Below are 20,621 nucleotides of genomic sequence, written 5' to 3' on the forward strand. Positions count from 1 at the left end.
ACGCACATGCAAGATCATGGTGATGCATAGCAACGAGAGGGGAAGAGTGTTGTCCACGTATCCTCGTAGACCATAAGCGGAAGCGTTATGACAACGCGGTTGATGTAGTCGTACGTCTCCACGATCGACCGATCCTAGTACCAAAAGTACGGCACCTCCGCGATTTGCACACGTTCAGCTTGGTGACGTCCCACAAACTCTCGATCCAGCTGAGTGTCGAGGGAGAGCTTCATCAGCATGACGGCATGATGACAGTGATGATGATGCTACCCTCGCAGGGCTTCACCTAAGCACTACGATGATATGACCGAGATGGATTATGGTGGAGGGGGGCACCGCACACGGCTAAGGGATCAATGATCAACTTGTGTGTCTATGGGGTGTCCCCTCTCTTGTATATAAAGGAGTGGAGGAGGGGGGGAGCCGACCCTCTATGGCGTGCCCTAGGGGAGTCCTACTCCCACCGGGAGTAGGATTCCCCCTTCCATGTAGTAGGAGTAGGAGAGAAGGAAGGGGAGGAGAGGGGAAAGGAAAGGGGGGCGGCCCCCACTCAATTCGGATTGGGCTAGGGGGCACGCCTCCCACCTTTTCCCTTCCTCTCCTGTATTCCACTAAGGCCCAATAAGGCCCATATACTCCTCAGGGGGTTCCGGTAACCTCTCGGTACTCCAGAAATGCCCGAACTGATCCGGAACCATTCCGATGTCCAAACATAGGCTTACAATATATCGATCTTTACGTCTTGATGATTTCGAGACTCCTCGTCATGTCCGTGATCAAATCTGGGACTCCGAACTACCTTCGGTACATCAAAACACATAAACTCATAATATCGATCGTCACCGAACGTTAAGCGTGCGGACCCTATGGGTTCGAGAACTATGTAGACATGACCGAGACACGTCTACGGTCAATAACCAATAGCGGAACCTGGATGTTCATATTGGCTCCCACATATTCTACGAAGATCTTTATCGGTCAAACCGTATAACGATATACGTTGTTCCCTTTGTCATCGGTATGTTACTTGCCCGAGATTCGATCGTCGGTATCTCAATACCTAGTTCAATCTCGTTACTAGCAAGTCTCTTTACTCGTTCCATAATGCATCATCCCACAACTAACTCATTAGTCACATTGCTTGCAAGGCTTATATTGATGTGCATTATCGAGAGGGCCCAGAGATACCTCTCCGACAATCGGAGTGACAAATCCTAATCTCGATCTATGCCAACTCAACAAACACCATTGGAGACACCTGTAGAGCACCTTTATAATCACTCAGTTACGTTGTGACATTTGGTAGCACACAAAGTGTTCCTCCGGTATTCGGGAGTTGCATGATCTCATAGTCATAGGAACATGTATAAGTTATGGAGAAAGCAATAGCAACAAACTAAACGATCATCATGCTAAGCTAATGGATGGGTCAAGTCAATCACATCATTCTCTAATTATGTGATCCCGTTAATCAAATGACAACTCATGTTTATGGTTAGGAAACATAACCATCATTGATTCAACGAGCTAGTCAAGTAGAGGCAAACTAGTGACACTCTATTTGTCTATGTATTCACACATGTACTAAGTTTCCGGTTAATACAATTCTAGCATGAATAATAAACATTTATCATGATATAAGGAAATATAAATAACAATTTTTTTATTGCCTCTAGGGCATATTTCCTTCATATCGCCCAGAACTCAATGTGTTCTACTCATGCATATAACATCTACGCATAGACCTGACTCGGATGCCACTGTTGGGGAATGCAGTATTTCAAAAAATTTACCTACGATCACACAAGATCTATCTAAGAGATGCATAGGAATGAGCGGGGAGAGTGTGTCCATGTACCCTTGTAGACCGAAAGCTAAAGTGTTTTAGTAACGCGGTAGATGTAGTCGAACGTCTTCGCGATCCAACTGATCCAAGCACCGAACGTACGGCACCTCCGCATTCAGCACACGTTCAGCTCGATGATGTCCCTCGATCTCTTGATCCGGCTGAGGACGAGGGAGAGTTCTGTCAGCACGACGGCATGGCAACGATGATGATGAAGTTATCGACGCAGGGCTTCGCCTAAGCACTACGACGATATGACCGAGGTGTGTAATTGTGGAGGAGGGAACCGCACACGGCTAAGAGAAGGCTTGGTGTGCCTTTGGGGTGCCCCCCTCCCATGTATATAAAGGGGGAGGAGAGGTGGCCGGCCCAAGGGGGGCGCGCCATGGGGGGAGTCCTACTTGGACTCCCGGTCCAAGTAGGATTCGTCCCCCCCCCTTCCTATTCCCACTAGGAGAAGGAGGGAAAGAGGAGGAGGAGAGAAGGAAAGGGGGGACGCCCCCCAACCCTAGTCCAATTCGGTTTGGGCTTGGTGGCGTGCGCCTCCACCTGGCCGCTGCCTCCTCTCTATCCACTAGGGCCCATGAAGGCCCATTAACTCCCGGGGGGTTCCGGTAACCCCTGGTACTCTAGAAAATGTCCGAACCTTTCCGAAACAATTCCGGTGTCCAAACACAACCTTCCAATATATGAATCTTTATGTCTCGACCATTTCGAGACTCCTCGTCATGTCCGTGATCACATCCGGGACTTTGAACAAACTTCGGTACATCAAATCACATAACTCATAATACAAATCATCATCGAACGTTAAGCGTGCGGACCCTACGGGTTCGAGAACTATGTAGACATGACCGAGACACATCTCCGGTCAATAACCAATAGCGGAACCTGGATGCTCATATTGGCTCCTACATATTCTATGAAGATCTTAATCGGTCAAACCGCATAACAACATACGTTGTTCCCTTTGTCATTAGTATTTTACTTGCCCGATATTCGATCGTCGGTATCATCATACCTAGTTCAGTCTCATTGCCGGCAAGTCTCTTTACTCGTTCCATAATGCATCATCCCGTGACTAACTCTTTAGACACATTGCTTGCAAGGCTCATAGTGATGTGCATTACTGAGAGGGCCCAGAGATACCTCTCCGATACACGAAGTGACAAATCCTAATCCCGATCTATGCCAACTCAAAAATCACCATTAGAGACACCTGTAGAGCATATTTATAATCACCCAGTTATGTTGTGACGTTTGATAGCACACAAGGTGTTCCTCCGGTATTCGGGAGTTGCATAATCTCATAGTCAGAGGAACATGTATAAGTCATGATGAAAGCAATAGTAATAAAACTAAACGATCATTAATGCTAAGCTAACAGATGGGTCTTGTCCATCACATCAGTCTCTAATGATGTGATCCCTTTAATAAAATGACAACACATGTCCATGGTCAGGAAACTTAACCATCTTTGATTAACGAGATAGTCTAGTAGAGGCATACTAGGGACACTCTGTTTGTCTATGTATTCACGCATGTAGTAAGTTTCCGGTTAATACAATTCTAGCATGAATAATAAACATTTATCATGATATAAGGAAATATAAATAACAACTTTATTATTGCCTCTAGGGCATATTTCCTTCACCAGCAACTATCTCTTAGGACTTCCAAGTACGAACTCACCAGCTCAATCTTACCAATACCAGTTGCAATTAATGGCTATGTTTTGTATGGTCGATGTATTAATCATGTTGAAGTAAACATACCTAACACGTTTTAGCAATTTTCCCTACCTTTTTATAGACAACTGGGCCATTCTCTACTCTAGCAGCACCTGTCTTGTGATGTTTAACTCTGCCAATTGCATTTTTATCAGTACCGATTTCAATGTTTATTAAGCCTGTTACAATTAACAGTTGTATCCGTTTCTAAACAGTTGTATTTTAATGGCTACAAACTTACAAAACATGACTTAGGATGCTATTAAGCCTATTGCAATTAACAGTTGTATCCATTTTTTAATTCGTCCCTTTGCTATCGTGCTACTCTTTCGCAATGAAGATATCACTACAGATGATGTCGTTTTATTACCATTTGCTATTTTTGGTGGATGTTAACCCTGTTGTAGTTAACATTGGCTTTCCATGTACTTAAACAGGGCTATAATGGGCGATGATGTTGTTTGTCGTCGAGGTTAGCTACATCCCATGTCTTATACACCATCTGTTCCTCAATATAAGTATTTTTAGAGATTCCAATATAGACTACATAAGGAGCAAAATGAGTGAACCTAGATTATAATCTAAACTATATCTATAATTCTATATACATCCATATGTAGTTCATATTGAAATCTCTAGAAATACTTGTACTTAAGGACATAGGTAGTTGTATTTTACATCATTTGTGCAATCTCAGTTTAGCTTATAACATTTACTGGTTGCTTGTAGGTACATATATGAGCGGTACTGATCCACACTTCGATCCCTTTTGTGTATTGGGCAATGAGATATTCATGAACATGTGTCAAGTGATGAAACTAACAAAGATTATTAGGCGAAAGAAACGGGTGATGGGAATTAAGCTCCTTATTTACACTTTGTCCAAGACAACAGTGAACTTTAGGATGGTAAGTAATCTGTTGCCTTTCCCCCTGCCCACAACAAGCTACACTATTAGACCTCAGTATCCGATATTTTCCTCTTTTCAGTGGTTTCCGAAGCTATTTACTGATGATTACCTTGTAAACTATATGACCGGAGTGGAGGCAACTAAGGTTAAAGTATATAATTAATGCTACCATGATAATGATCTAGAAGTCTTCCTGGAGGCGGTGAAGGATGGTAGGCGATCGTCACAAGGGGTTGGACAAAAGTTGTTCATGCCTATGGCATGCAGGAAGGCACATTATGGGCATTCCGCTTCTTCAACACTATCGGCAGTCAAAATAATTTGCACTTGTCTCTTCACCTTTACCGCCTCTAAATATTGTGGTTCATCATAGTTAATTGTTGTCTAATTTTGTAAATACTGAACATATTGTACTGAGAATTTTATTTATGGATTTGTTGTTGAACCATTGTGCTGAGAATTTGAATTCCACGTTTCATATTTCAAAATTTCCAATTCGAATAATAAATTATAGGGAAAAATAAAATTATACACGAGCGAATAAAATAATGTGCACAGGGTTTGAAAGAAAACAACGTGTGCGATGGAAAATAGAGAACAACCGGTTCTTTGACGTGAAGCGTTCGCGATGCCCGACGGACGCACACACGGTTTCGTCTCATATGCGTGTGATTCATGGTAATACGACAAATGATTCAGACCAGTGTGCGTGTGTGATAGGAATACCAATTGCACACAGTTATAAAAATGGACACATTGGCATTAGTAGACGCACCGCACACATTTTACATTCTTGAACCATGTGCGATCTATCACAAACATATCAGTAGATTAAATGTTGATGTCCACTTTTTTCACATGAAGCAGTGTGATCGTTTGGGATGTCTCTCTGATCAGAAAGATAACATCGAGATGTAACGTGTGGGACTAGGGCGGCTTCTCATACGTTTATTCTATGGCGATTGTCAGTAGTCGCTCGCCTATCCCCGACGGTTTCTGGGTCGTGTAGGAAGGACCCCCTATCACAGCTACTCACTAGCCGACGATTCCAAATGCCGTCGCGGAAAGGGGTCAAAAAACGTTTGTATAGCACCTTACGGTACTGGTGAATAGACCTTCCGGAACGCTACACAATCCTGAAAAGGAGTAGGTACGTGGTAAGCAAACCGACTCCAAAAGTTCCATAAAAGTATTGTTTGATCGTTTCAGAATATATGAAGAATTAGGAAAATAATAAACAATCAGGAAAGTGCACCAGGAAGTGACAAGCCTGGGAGCGCGCCTCCCGAGCTTGTGGCTCCCTCGTGGACTTTTTGGACGCAGTTTTTCTTCCATATTACTTGTCCTACATGAAAAAATCATTATATCCTTTGTTCCGGTTCTCTATTAAAAGGAGGCCTTAATATCCCTTAGATTTCCTTATGGACACCACTGCCATGGGAGGATAGGACAAATGCCTACATTACATTGATGAATTGGAGCTATTGTCTACCGCTCTAGGTTGTGACTGTTATATGATGAATGCCATCCAATACAAATATCCATCATTGATCCAATGCCTAAGCTTTTTGCATATTGATCTTTGCTAAGTTACTTTTGTTCTTGTTGCTTTTACAATCACTACAAAACTGCTACTGTTATTGTTACCATTACTATTGATATTGTTACTACTACTACTATCAAAACTATCATACTATTGTGCTACTAAACACTTTGATGCAGATATTGAGTTCTCCGGGTGTGGTTGAATGGACAGCTCAACTGCTAATACTCACAAATATTCTTTGGCTCCCCTTGTGTCGAATCAATAAATTTGGGTGAAATACTACCCTCGAAGATTGTCGCGATCCCCTGTACTTGTGGGTTATCAACTGCCATTCTTCGTTCTAAGCCCCCAAGAGTAATTATGGCGTGGCGCTGAACAAGTTTGTTATGGTTTTGGAAGTCTATCTTGAAGACTTACCACGAGTGATTGGGCGAGGTCTACTGTGACCTTAGCTCAAGAGGAATACAGTGACGACTTAGTGTCTTCTAAGTGTAATCTCAGCCGCCTCAACCAGACGTACAGTTGATACAACAACTGGAACTGGTCTACCAAATCACCGTGTCATCACCAAGCCTACCTGGTTTCAAATTCCTTACCCTTTACTTTTAGTTATTCCTCTACTGAAGAATCTGTGATCTACTTTCTGAAGAATTTGAACTGAAGACTTCATCATGTTGTTTCTTATTTCTTCAGTTCATCTTCTATATGCTTATATGATTGTATGATTACATGTTTTTCACTTGTATGTATCTTGTATACATGCTCTATGTTTCTGTGATGAATTAGTCTCGCTCTCGTTTCTATTCCTTCACTCTGATCTTTTTCAAATTCATCTGAGTTTCACGAATGTCTGAAAATCTCCCGTTCACCCTCCTCTTGGAGTAAACCTGCGCTTTCAACATGTGGTCAACGGGCAATCCCGTTAAGGGGAAGCTCGAAAATTGCTTTGAATAAGAAAGATCTCAGATCTGCATTAAAGCCAGCTAGAGAAAGAACTCACCCGCTAAGCCGAAGACTTCAAGCCAGAAACATTAGTCCGGGGATGGAATTTTCGTCCTCGGCTTCAAAGACAGGTTCAGGGGCTACTGGCGGTGTCCTAGACTAGGGGGTACTTGCCTAGGTGGCCCATAGTCCATGGGCCGAGCTTACGGCCCGCCGATCTCAACAAGGAAGGACTCCAGAAGCCTTGAATTCGGGTGTGATCAAGACGGACACTACCGAAGACTTGGCGTGTACTTCAAGGACAACTACAACCGTCGGTGTGTTTATTCCTAATTGGCAACCGACCATATGTAACCCTAGATACCCCCGATGCATATATAAATCATGGGGTTTTAGTCCATAGGGACACACTCACAATTATTACCCTTAGGGTTTAGGACACAACATACGATCTCGAGGTAGATCATCTTGTACTCGATACTCCATCATCAACACAATCAAAGCAAGACGTATGATTTTACCTCTTCGAGAGGGTCGAACCCGGGTAAACATTGTTTCCCTTGTCTCCTGTTACCCATGGTTCTCAGATTCACAGCTCGGGACCTCCTACCCGAGATCTGACGGTTTTAGTACCAACAATAATCTTCTTGCACATCTTCACGGACAGCTAAAAAACTCTTATCGGGTATGCTTGGCACATTGATTTTACTAGAACTTCTCTCCTTCACTACTTAGTACCCTCTATTCCTTATCATCTTTTCATCTTGGTGACAATATGTTCGAATTGGGAATCTATCGACTGGTCAAGTGATGTTGGGAGTCTCAAATACTTCTCCACAAGAGTCGCCATTACGTTAGGGCAACACCCGAGTCGGTTATCGTTTGTTGCGACTAGTGCTGCAATCGCTAGTTCACCGCTGCATGGGGCGAGCACATGGCATATGAGTCTGTAGCAGAGGACGATGGCTCGCAACCAGTGCCACCATCGTTACAGATGGCGAGAGACAGAAACCCAAAATCTCATGGACGGGCCGAAGCATGAAAGGCTTCATGATTGTGAGTAAGAGAAAAGAGGTTGTGAGCCAGAGCCTAGTCATGTTGTGTGTGTGAACGCCTCTCTGCTCGCTTGGTTGCAATTTCCTATTTGGCGCCTTAAGCAATATGTAGGCTCATAGCTTGAGGCAATATATATCTATATCTACTAATAAAGCAAGATGCGTTTCTACAATTTTTTTCATCCGTTCACCATCGAAAAGATTTTTTTTCTATTCGCCGCCAGAATTTCGTACATGGGCTGCCACAGTGTGGCCCAACAAAGACAGCCCCGTTATTTTCTTTTGTTTTGTGTTGTATTTTGTTTCAAAATTTTCAAAAAATTTCATAATATCAACAAAAATGAATATTTTAAAATGTTTAGAATTTAAAATATATTCTGTTTTGAAAAATGTTCTGAAAATTAAATCCATATTTTCATTCCAAAATTGGTTCAGATTTAAAAAATGTTCCATTTTTTCTTTGTCTTTTCCAAAGTTGTTCAAGATTTTCCAAAATATTGCATTTAAAAATGTTCCAAATACAAAAAAAAAACTTGTTTTAGTGAAATGTTTGCAAATTCATAATAATGGCCGAGTTTAAAGAAACACATTTTAAAAAATTGTTCTGAATGTTCAAAATATGTTGCTTTTTTAAAAAATCATAAATTACAAATTTTCAAGTTATTATAAAAAGTTCATTTTTTCAAATAAAATTGGGAATTTTGAATGTTTCAAATCTTGTTGTCTATTTTTTTAAAGAATTTTAGAAAAATGTTTGGGATTTTCAAAATTATTCATATTTCCAAGAATATTCAGCAATTTATATTTTAAAAAAAGTGTTTTCAATCTGACATTGGAGTATGATATTAAATGTTTGAGCTGGCCATTCGTTGGTCGGACTCGTCTCTTCGAGTGGCTAGCAACACATAGCCAGGTCTTTGAGGGCATGATTTCGATCCTTCAACTCATCATTTTTGGATTTTTTCGCGCCTTACAAACACAAGTCGTCTTAGAGCCTACCAGTGTGCCGGTCCATACACGAACTGATGTGCATCCCACGCGCTATTTTATGCAACTAGCGTCATATAGTAGCCCCCACACATTTGGCCCAAGAAAAAAATTGCTCCGTCGCACAGGCAGTATTGGGCCTTAGGCGCACTCCGCTAGTGGGTCGTCCGAGGGAGCAATTTTTTTCTTGGCCCAATAAAAGAGAATATTTTGGTTTGGCTCAAATAAAAATATTATGGGCACGTGAGCGTTGAAATAATCAAAGAGAAAAAAACCCTAATAAAGAAGGGACATTGATGTCTGGTTATGCACTAAATATGTTAATAAAACGGAATTTATGAGCTAGAATTAGTAATCCATCCGATTATGCCATCGTAAGAGAGAATGGCGCATAGCTACCAAGTGAGGAGGTAGACAAAACCCCGAGACAGAGGCGGACCCGGAGGAAAAAGAGGCACGAGTTTGATGGTTGCCGCCACGCCGACTAACCCATCACTATCAAGATCTCGCGGGACAAATATGACCCGCGAGAAGACCACAACTCCTTTCTTTGTCGCACCGCTATGGAGATCGTTTTTATGGACATATCAATTATCTCTTCCATTGCTTCTCGCAAAGAAATATCTCTCCCGTTGCAACGCACAGGCATATGTTCTAATAGTCTCCTATATGGGCTGGCATAGGTAGATTTTTCCCTGCCGTCTCGAGATCCTTCTAGAAGGTTGGTTTTTCCAGGATAGTTTTTGTTTGTGTTTATTTTTCTATGTTTTTCCGCTAGGTTTTGCTCCGTCTTGTTTGGTTTTTGTGTTTTTATTTTTATCACATTCATTTTTTAAAATCATGATATTTTAAATAATTATAAACTATTAAAATATGAACATTTTTTATTTTTTAAAATTTCTTTTTCTGCGAGAATTTTCTTTTAATCTAAGCTCGTTTATTCCTTATTTTTTAATTGTTTGGATTACTTACCGCATGTGTCACGTGGTCGTTTATCCCTTACTATTTTTTAGTGGAGTTTATCCCTTACTAGTAGTTGAGAAGCGAAAAAAATATGAAAGTGCTGCTTAAGAGGCTGGGTGAAACGGCTTTATGGAAAAGCCGCCCAAAGAACTGGGCCTTAAACGCCGCCGAGTGGTACCCACGAACGCGCGCTCTCTGTTGAAAGCATTTTATGACCTACGTAGCCCAAAACGCAAAGCGGCCCATGCGCGTTGAGCTTCTTCCTCCAGCCCCATTGATCCCCGGCGCGACGCCCTAACCTACACCGCGCCCGCTCCCTCTCTCCCTCTCTCTGGCTCGCGGCTACCTGCTCGCGCGCGGCCGCCGTGATGGCCTCGTCGGCGACGAGGGAGGTGCTTATGCTGGAGGCGCCACCGTCCGAGGCTGCGGGTGTGCCTTGGCGCCCGCCTCCGGACGCTGAGACGGTGGACGCGCTGCCCTACATCGACGGGGACTACGGCGACCCGGCGGTGAAGCGCGAGGTTGACCGCCTCGTCGAGGAGGAGATGCGCCGCGCTCACCGCAAGCCCGCCGACTTCCTCCGTGACTTGCCCCCCGTTCCCATCATTGGATTCGAGGTGAGTTCTTGCGCCCTCTCTATTGTTTTTAGGACGCTGATCCAACGCTTAGCGATCTGAGGAGACAATTAGGGCCAAGCCGTCGAAGATTTATACTTGTATACTACTTAGAAGGGATGCACTGAGGTTTTATTTCTTTTTTATTTTAGCTTTTGGAGTTTCGACATAGTTAATGTTTAGGTTATTTACAAATTATTCCTGCATCATCACGACTTTAGCTGGGAAATACTCCCTCCGTTCCAAAATAGATGACCCAACTTTATACTAACATTGTACTAAAGTTAATAGAAAGTTGAGTCATCTATTTTGAAACGGAGGGAGTAGCTCTTTCGAGGACTATATATGCAATTGGGAGCTGTAGGCTAAGAGGTTTCCATATGCAATTGGGAGTTGTAGGCTAGTACGTTGTCATATGCAAGTGGGAGCTGTAGGCTGATAGGTTGTCATATGGAATTGGGAGTTGTAGGTAGAACTCGTCTGAAATAAATTTTCCCTGTCGGATGCGTACTCGGGGAACAACATTGCAGAATACCACATTTAGTTACCCAGAAGAAAGGACTCAACTATGTTGGTTCAGTCTTATATGGTTGGTGTATACTTAAGGATATCTTACGTTCTCAATTTTTCATTCAACCAATCACTCTGTGCTATTGCTATAAATCTGTATCAGACAATTTAGTTGAAAAGTACTTCACAAATTTGATTTCAAGAGCAAATTACCGCTGGATGTTTTCCCTATCAACAGTGAATAGCTGTTTTAATGGGATCAACGTTGAACCATTGAAGATGAAATATGCACCTTTTGCTGTTGAACATTAGAGAACAACACTATGAATGCTGCCTAGTTCTAATTGATTTGTGTACAAAATAAAGTAATTTTTCTGTATTGTTTGATGAAGATGCTGTTGAATTTTCGGACCCTAGTGTTGGCTGTCACGTTGTTTAGCTAGTATGAAGTTCATTTCTTTCATATTGTAATGGCCGGAGAAAAGGCTGACCCTGCTTAAAATATTATTATTTTTCATAGTTGCACACGTCCACTAAGCTGAAAGCATGCACATATTGTCCTCGGTGTTATATAAACTAGTACTATATATTGTATTGTATAAGCAGGTGCAACCATTACAAAATCTTGTACATTAGCTCATGCCTTCTGCTGTATGCATGAAGCTAAAATTACAAGTAATCTGCACCAAGATTAACACACTATTTAGATATTCAATTGTATGACTAGAGGTGGTAAATTTTAGTGCTTGGAGCATACACTGAGCAATTTATTACAGAAAAACCTCACACGTAGCTGAACGACAGCTAGATTGAAAAGACATTCTCACTTTGAATTGCAGAGTTCTTACTATCTAAAATAGACGTTGTATTAGCACCATGCACATAGAACATGGGGAGTTTGTACCATGTTTTAGAAAGTTTCTCCTCTTTCAGTCATGTGTCACACTCTCTAATGCCAGTGCCGGTAAGCAACTAAAACACAAATTTGGTGTTACTGTTGCCTAATGAACAGCTGGAAGTATTTGCAAACTAAAAACCAGCTAGGAACTACATCTATGTTGGACCTCATTGAGCAGTTATGATATGTTTGGATGTGTCTCTGAACAGAACTATTAGTGTGTGTAGTTAGGTTTTTTCTTCATTTGTTTGCAACACCTTATATATGTTAGCAGTTCAGTAAGCTGAGTAGTCAAGTGTTTCGTATACATACATGAACGGACATGCCCAACATAAATTGCACATCTGATGTTACTTAACACAAACAAGTGTTGACAAACTGTAAATTTGTTGCACAATAGATGCTTTTGCATGTACGTTTTAAATGGTCAGCGTTTTTCTTGTATGCATATATTGTAAAACATTAGACCTACTTCTTGCTTGTTTTGATCATTTGGATTTGTTGTTTGAATGTAAAACATGTCATGTTCTCATTTAGCATTTTTGTTTTAGAATCATCCTATGCTTGCGAAAGAGTACGAACGTGTTAGAGCTGGCAAGCCACCTGCTACCATAGAGATGTCCCGCTATGGTTTGGAGCCACCCCCAGCGAACAAGAGGAATGATGTTGTTGCTTGGAGGCAGGCTTTACGGAATGCCCAGAGCCAGCTGCAGCATCAAATTGTGCGGTAAGGCTGCTTATGCATATTTGCATTTGAGGAATCATGTGTTCTGAATCAACATTGCTATAATAGACATGCACATTGATAGCTCTGTGTGGCCACTATGGCAGTCTGTTTGTAACATTTTTAAGTTATGAATATGAATGTTATTATGAAGTTGTATTAAAGCAAAATAGCTCCCATAGGGATTTCTTTGGGTCTGTGGTCAGGACATTCATTAAACTTTTCCCATTCAAAATTGCATTGAGTAATAAGCTAAACCCACATGATACTGAACTACGAATGACTGCCATAGTTCAAGCAGTAGGTTGCACTTTGCTGCACCAGATCATGACAACATCACATTGGCCAGTGTCTTGCTGTGGCATGTCCTGCTGTCTGTCTTTTTAGTAATTATACCAATGTTGTTCCATTCACCGTTATAGTCTGTAAGCTTTCAATACCGCGAAGAGTATAGGTTTCCAAATATTTATGATGAAATAAAAATCAAATTCAAAAGGACAGACTCTTTAACAAAGAGTTCCGCAGTCTGTTTGAAATGACAAGTAAATTGTTACGGTTATGCAAGAGCTGATTCTCTTATACGTACTATAGTAATCATCGTTAGAATGGGAGGTAGCGTATTGCTCGTAGTTGTAGACAATAATAACCACATTGTAGACAATGCATTCTTCGATTTTTCTTTATACATATGATCGGCATAGGCTTTGAATTTCTTAGCCTCAATTGTAGTATGCACTTTATTTAGGTGTTTTTGTGTTTCACCATATGCATATGGTTCTCATCATCTATGGTCTGCTATTATTGTCAAACATACTTCTATTGTTTTTTGAAATGAAGTTAGTGTTACAGGATTGAGAATCTGGAGCTTATGCTGAAGCACGGTGTTGAGGTTTGGAAGCTCCAGAACAGAAAGATGGAATCAGTTTTGTCTAGGTAATTTGTTCTGTCCATATGTCCTTGACAGTGCTGTATCACTTGCATCTTGTCCTGTTTTCCTTGCATTTCATTTGACACTGTTCGGTTTGTGGACTGTGTCATCAGTACTATCCTACATTGAAGGTGACGCAAAACCAATGTGTTTCTAGCTGTCTCACGTGTGTGATGAATCAGTGTTCATGTAGCTTAGGCATCCACTGGATTATGAAGCACTTAAATGTATTCATGTCATGCGTATGCTTTATTATTGTGTATGTGTACATGGTCTCTAAAAAGTAGATATACTAGTTATAATGCTGGAAGTATGCGATAACATGGTACTTTGTAGGACACAAAAAATGACTCTGGAATACAATGAAAAGATAGAAACTGTCAACCGTGAGAGGAAATTTCATCAGGTAACATACTGGTCAACTCCCGTCCTTAATGTGAATCAGCATGACCATACTGTACAGGCAAGTGATATTCTGTTTTTGATCAGCAAAACACTGGTGGACAACTCCATGCCTTGACAGTAGAATGGCAGGAACTGTGTCAGAAAAACATAGCTATTCAAGCTGCCTGTGTTGATCTACAGAATCAAATTGATCTGCTTAAACTTGAAGCTAAAGAGCAGTATGATCTGCCTCCCTTCCCCTCCCTCCCCTGCACTCCCTCCCCATTCTCTCCCTCTCTTTATGAGTTGTGTGCCAAATTTCTTTACAGGGGAATGCCAATGGCTGGTAGCAATGAAACTAACCCACAAGCATCAGTAGGGATTTGAGGTACAATATGTTATTCTGTTCTTAAAGGTGCAGTATTTTTCAATTTGCCTTACAATTAAGTTCAGTTGCCATTGCACAGAATGCGTTCATTCTGTTGACAAGTTAGATGTTTCTGCAGATACAGATGGAGGAAGGCAGAAGCTGTGACTCCATGAGATGTCAGCTAGAGGTTCCAGTAGCCACTATGCTTACCTGACCCACACCTGGCTGTTCCGTTGACAACTACCATTGTGGAATGTGTGTTATGCAACGTGATGGCATGTGCTGGTGGACACCTGGTAGAGAAACAGCTTAAACGCATGTATTGTTCCGTGACAAGAGAAAGAGAATCAGAATGCCCATCTCTTTTGTTGATCACAAATGGGTGTCAACTTTTCGGGGTGTAAATTTGTACCGTAACATGGAAGTGTCAGCTGAATGTTTCGTCTATTTAGCTCTGCTTGTTTCAGAAAATGTCATGAACCTGCTGCATCTTGTTTCAAATAGCCTGTTCACTATGTCGCCTTCTAAGGCTTGATTGATTGCCTTACCTTGTTGCTGTTGGGTTCGTAGGCTGGTAACTGCTATACGCTTATCTTCGAAAACTTAGCATGGGACGGCTAAGGTTGTGTTACAAACTACTCCCTCCGTTCCTAAATATTTGTCTTTCTAGACATTTCAAATGACTACTACATATGGATGTATGTAGACATATTTTAAAGTGTAGATTCACTCATTTTGCTCCGTATGTAGTCACTTGTTGAAATGTCTAGAAAGACAAGTATTTAGGAACGGAGGGAGTAGATGATACCCTGTGTATTGTTGAGGGAATTCATAGTAATATGCAGGATAAACATTTAATAATAGTTGTTAGAATCATAATCTGGTACTTGTATGATATAATGTGAAAAACTGTAGTTACATATAAAGTTTATTATGTTTTGCATGAATAGTTTATAGTTCAACTGTAAAAACAAGTAGTAACATGCAAGAGAACTATGCATTATTTTTGTGGTTTGTGCCTTATTTTTCCAGTAAAGTGACCGGAGATGTGTTCCGTTTCTTGTGCAATAATCAACTGGATGGGCATGTGTTTGTGGTTGTTTCATAGTATTCTCAGCATTCCAATTTCACTTGTGAACAACCATTAGTAGAGACGTATCAGGTCAGGTGCCTACTACTTATTGACATTGGCAGATAATAAGATACAAATTTGACAAACATTTCAGTTTCCTATTGTGATTGCCTTGTTCATTCCCGTGCTAGTAACCAGTAGCAATAGCTAGCTTGAGAAAAATATTTGTAAGTACATTCCTATTGAAATTATTGTTAGATGGATGAGACATTTCTTCAGTGTTGCAATCAGGCAGGCAGGCCTGAATAAAATGGTGTTAAACAAATTTGTACTGTATATAACAGAATAGGCAAGTTGCTATATTATCAAAACATAAAGCATGGAGGATGGTAGTATGAGCAACATATCAATGTTTAAGTAAGATGCATACATATGGAATAAATAAATGAAGTAAAGAAAACAAATTCACATATCAAAAAGGCATATGCCCTTTACATAGATTGACATGGAATCATTGATGGATATAAGATACAAGGACGCCACTACATAGGGGCGTCGTGATAGAGGCGAGGGTGTCCCGATGTTTCGATGAGATGGAGGCTATCGTTTTCTGTGGGAGTCGACATTGACGATCCGACTACGAACGTGCGAGACGTCGCGCCTTAGCAATCGCTAAACCAACTTCTGAGGGGTTATTGACCACGCCGGAGCACGATCAACCTGACCACGAGGGCCTATTTTTCCTGGAGCAACGAAGAACAAGCAAGAATGAGATTGCAATCGGGATTATTGCGAATATAAGATGAAAGCTTTATTGATCAAGGTGGGGTTCTGTGACGTCTTGGTCTGGTCGTTGGACACAAACGAAGTACGCGAAGTTGCAGCTATGGCGAACTTTTAATCTAAACAAAACCCAAGGAAAAAGCTACTAGATGGATCTACTTATATAGGAGCAAGGGGTGGCGGCCAAGGAGGTGGGAGGACGTCCCAAGGCAGCCTAAAACTAACCCTAGGTCGTACAAGGCTCATGGGCCCAAGTGGAGGTGATGCAACACCTTTGGGCTTCTTGTAGTTTGACTCGGATTCTGCTGCAACGTCAGATTGTTTCGTCCGTAACTCAACGCTCCGGATGAATTTGAAGGTGAATCCAATTGGGTTGGAAAGAGCACGAAATCTAGTTTCCAACAAAAAAAGAATCACCCAATTCGGAGTCCGTATGAAAAAGTTGTTGGCGTTTTGAGTCAGGTATGTCTGTGCAGTCCGAATCTGAATCCAGAACGTGAGAGACTTGGACTCTATCTTCTCTTGGCCCAAAAGTGACGTGAGAGGACTTTTTGAACACAACCTAAACTTCTCCTTTTCCCTTGTCTTCATATGTGGATTGTACAAATGTTCCATACACCTGCAATTAGACAAAACACAAAAGTGTGTGAAGTATTTTTGTTCTGGATAACATAAATAGATTATTGAATAGTTTGCATTAGAAATCACCTGACAAATATGCATGTATGCAATATTTTTGGTCGTATCCAAGGTAGTCATGTCCTCATCATCCTCCCCTTTTTGAAAATAAAGCCGTCCTCGGCATTGCTTAATCTGAAATGTGGCTAACAAAAGAGACAAGGTGTACATGTTGTATATGTATATGTCATCCATTTTAACTTCCCTTGATTTTTGCACATATGTCACATGTATACATGAGTAACTTTCATTGTTCATAAAATCTAAAGCCAAAAAATTATCACAGGAAGTAGAAGGCATGAAAATACTGGAACTCAGTTTGCACATATAAGTGAAGCTCTTATTCTCTTCAAAAGATTGGCAATGTTCATCATTAAACCATCCTAAATTCGATGAATAAACCTTACTTGCATCAAATTTACATGCTACAACATGCTTAAATAAGCAAACATGCAATAAGTCATTGGACACAGAATCATCATCAAGATTAGAGGTCATATTAAAATGATTAAACATTGGTTCTTTTGCATCAACAGTTAATTCAATGGGTGCACTCAAAATTGTTGATATCAGTTGTTTGATCACATGACGCATTCATGACAGTAACAAGAGTCTCTAAAATAGGTGGTGTGCTCAAATCAACAGGTAACTCAACACATGATGCATTCAAGTTAACTAGGCATGCTTCATTCTCATGTGAAGTTATATCATCAATACCTTTACTGTTACCTCGCAAAGATGTAGCTGATGTAGGTACGGACGTTGACAATGTACCATACTCTTGAGATGATATTGCGCTCACAATCCGAGGTGGGGCTGCTCTAGTAGGTGCAATAGTGGAGTAACCAACCGGCGATGGTGAGCATGAACTGGAATAGTAGTTGTTGTAGTCACCCAATGCATCCTCCTGTATCTGTCTCTCAAAGGTACAAGCACGGACATACATACCAGTAATGCAACGAGGAATATACCGAAATCTTGCCTGAATATCATGGTTCAAACCACCAAAAAAATATTCATTGTATCATCCTCAGATTCTTCTATGTCACAATGATGCATATAAGATTTGAACTCTTGGTAGTAAGCATGAACAGTGTTACTGCCTTGTTTTAATTGCTCCAATTTGCAACGCAATTCACGACGGTAGTAGGGAGGAAAAAATTGTTGTCTCATTACAGCTTTCAAAACTTTCCAAGTTGTGGGTTGGTTATCAATGTTTTTCTTACAATGTACACTCCACCAAACAGAAGCAAAACCAGTAAATGCTCTAATGGTAGCTCGTACTCTCTCAAGTTCAGAAAAATCATGGTGACTAAAAACTTGTTCTACTTCAAGCTCCCAAGCTAGATAAATAGCAGGATTAAATCTACCCTCAAATGATAGTAAAGAGATAACCTGACCATATGCTTGTGTGCGTTGTCCCAACTCTTGTGATAGTGAAGATGTGTCCGTCGTCCAAGAACTTCTATCTCTGGAACCTGTCATGATTAGTAGAAACAAGAACCAAAATTCGAGAATAATGTTCCTATGAACTACTAGGATGTGGTTGTAAAGTGCTCACAGTAAAGCAAATATCAATATCTTACAAGTTCTTACCATGCGGCAGGTGGTGACAGGCAACCAGCGGTGTCAAATAACTCCGAAGATTGCGTAAAGCGATTGCCAGGGGAACGTGCGTATACACGGTGTAGAAATATGTGGAGCTGGGTTGGCTATATATGGTAGCAAAAGATTAGCAATAATCAATTCAGAGATGCAATGTTGAATAAACGCTCAACGACGGTACTGTGCTGGTCCTAGGCTAGACCGAACTAGAGACGCGAGCCTAGAACACTAATGAGGTCACGTCGTAGCACAACCAGCATCAATGAAGGATACTAAGTAGCTCTGGACAGCAAGATATAAGTGAAGATCACAACGGTAGTAAAGATAATGATGTGAAACAACAGCCAAGCAGGATATATCAACAACTTTGTCTCCAACTTTCCTCTGAAAAAGTTTGTGCCGATTTTTTTGTTTTTTTCTCTCTTGTTTTTCCTCACACTTTTTTTCTTTCTCTCCTTTTTTTGACTTTATTTTCTCTTTTTTTCTCTCGTTTTTTTCTCTCTTTTTTCTCCCTCTTTCCAAAACAAACTAGATAAGATGCAGATTGGATCAAGTGAAGATGTGAACGATCTCAACTATTATTATGACAATGAATGGTGGGTAGCACGTGGTGGAAATTGATGGATGGGTGGTGGACAGCGGAAGAGATAATGATGCAGCGGTGGCGTGACTAATGTGAACAGAACTCGAAACTCTAAACGAACTAGACACTAAGACCAGCAACTCGACACGACGATGCAACCGATAATTCAACTATGCAAGCAATGAAAAGAAAATTGCAAAGGCTCAGACTGGCTTGGACCAAGGATGAATAGATCTAACTTTTTTTTGTGGCTTTTTCTTAGACAATAGGTAAGAAAATAAATCTAATCTAGGAAAACTGGAAATTCTCACCGAGCAACCTGAAAACTGATACCACTTGATAGAGGCGAGGGTGTCCCGATGTTTCGATGAGATGGAGGCTATCGTTTTCTGTGGGAGTCGACCTTGACGATCCGACTACGAACATGCGAGACGTCGCGCCTTAGCAATCGCTAAACCAACTTCCGAGGGGTTATTGACCACGCCGGAGCACGATCAACCTGACCACGAGGGCCTGTTTCCTGCGAGCAAACGAAGAACAAGCAAGAAACTGAGATTGCAATCTGGATATTGCAAATATAAGATGAAAGCTTTATTGATCAAGGTGGGGTTCTGTGACGTCTTGGTCTGGTCGTTGGACACAAACGAAGTACGCGAAGTTGCAGCTATGGCGAACTTTTAATCTAAACAAAACCCAAGGAAAAAGCTACTAGATGGATCTACTTATATAGGAGCAAGGGGTGGCGGCCAAGGAGGTGGGAGGACGTCCCAAGGCAGCCTAAAACTAACCCTAGGTCGTACAAGGCTCATGGGCCCAAGTGGAGGTGATGCAACACCTTTGGGCTTGTAGTTTGACTCGGATTCTGCTGCAACGTCAGATTGTTTCGTCCGTAACTCAACGCTCCGGATGAATTTGAAGGTGAATCCAATTGGGTTGGAAAGAGCACGAGATCTAGTTTCCAACAAAAAAAGAATCACCCAATTCGGAGTCCGTATGAAAAAGTTGTTGACGTTTTGAGTCAGGTATGTCTGTGCAGTCCGAATCTGAATTCAAAACGTGAGAGACTTGGACTCTATCTTCTCTTGGCCCAAAAGTGACATGGGAGGACTTTTTGAACACAACCTAAACTTCTCCTTTTCCCTTGTCTTCATATGTGGATTGTACAAATGTACCATACACCTGCAATTAGACAAAACACAAAAGTGTGTGAAGTATTTTTGTTCTGGATAACATAAATAGATTATTGAATAGTTTGCATTAGAAATCACCTGACAAATATGCATGTATGCAATATTTTTGGTCATATCCAAGGTAGTCATGTCCTCATCACGTTGCATGGATCATGGGCGGATCCTTGTAGGGACTAAACCGGGCCATAGCCCGTCATATTCTTTGAATTTTCTTTGGTGTCTGGATTTGGCCCAATAATAGAAGTTGGCCCAGTGAGAATGTTCTTGGCCCGTTTTTCAATTTGTTCCACTCTCCGCCACAGG

General features: G+C 41.2%; 1 protein-coding gene across 2 annotated transcripts; it reads left to right on the plus strand.

Moving 5' to 3' along the window:
* Window positions 1-10,223: 10,223 nt before the first annotated feature.
* Window positions 10,224-14,954, plus strand: LOC125543633 (pre-mRNA-splicing factor SPF27 homolog). 2 transcript variants are annotated; one of them, XM_048707044.1, is made up of 7 exons: window positions 10,224-10,596; window positions 12,553-12,728; window positions 13,575-13,658; window positions 13,990-14,059; window positions 14,143-14,276; window positions 14,367-14,452; window positions 14,544-14,954. In XM_048707044.1, exons 1-6 carry the CDS (start codon window positions 10,348-10,350, stop codon window positions 14,422-14,424), a joined length of 771 nt encoding a protein of 256 aa, XP_048563001.1. In that variant the 5' UTR covers window positions 10,224-10,347; the 3' UTR covers window positions 14,425-14,452; window positions 14,544-14,954. The 2 variants fall into 2 exon arrangements, with proteins under 2 accessions (XP_048563001.1, XP_048563000.1); XM_048707043.1 differs by having other exon boundaries at window positions 10,225-10,596; window positions 14,367-14,425.
* The last annotated feature ends 5,667 nt before the right edge of the window (window positions 14,955-20,621 follow it).

Source organism: Triticum urartu, chromosome 3 (assembly GCF_003073215.2).
Source record: "Triticum urartu cultivar G1812 chromosome 3, Tu2.1, whole genome shotgun sequence".
Classification (NCBI taxonomy): Eukaryota; Viridiplantae; Streptophyta; class Magnoliopsida; order Poales; family Poaceae; genus Triticum; species Triticum urartu.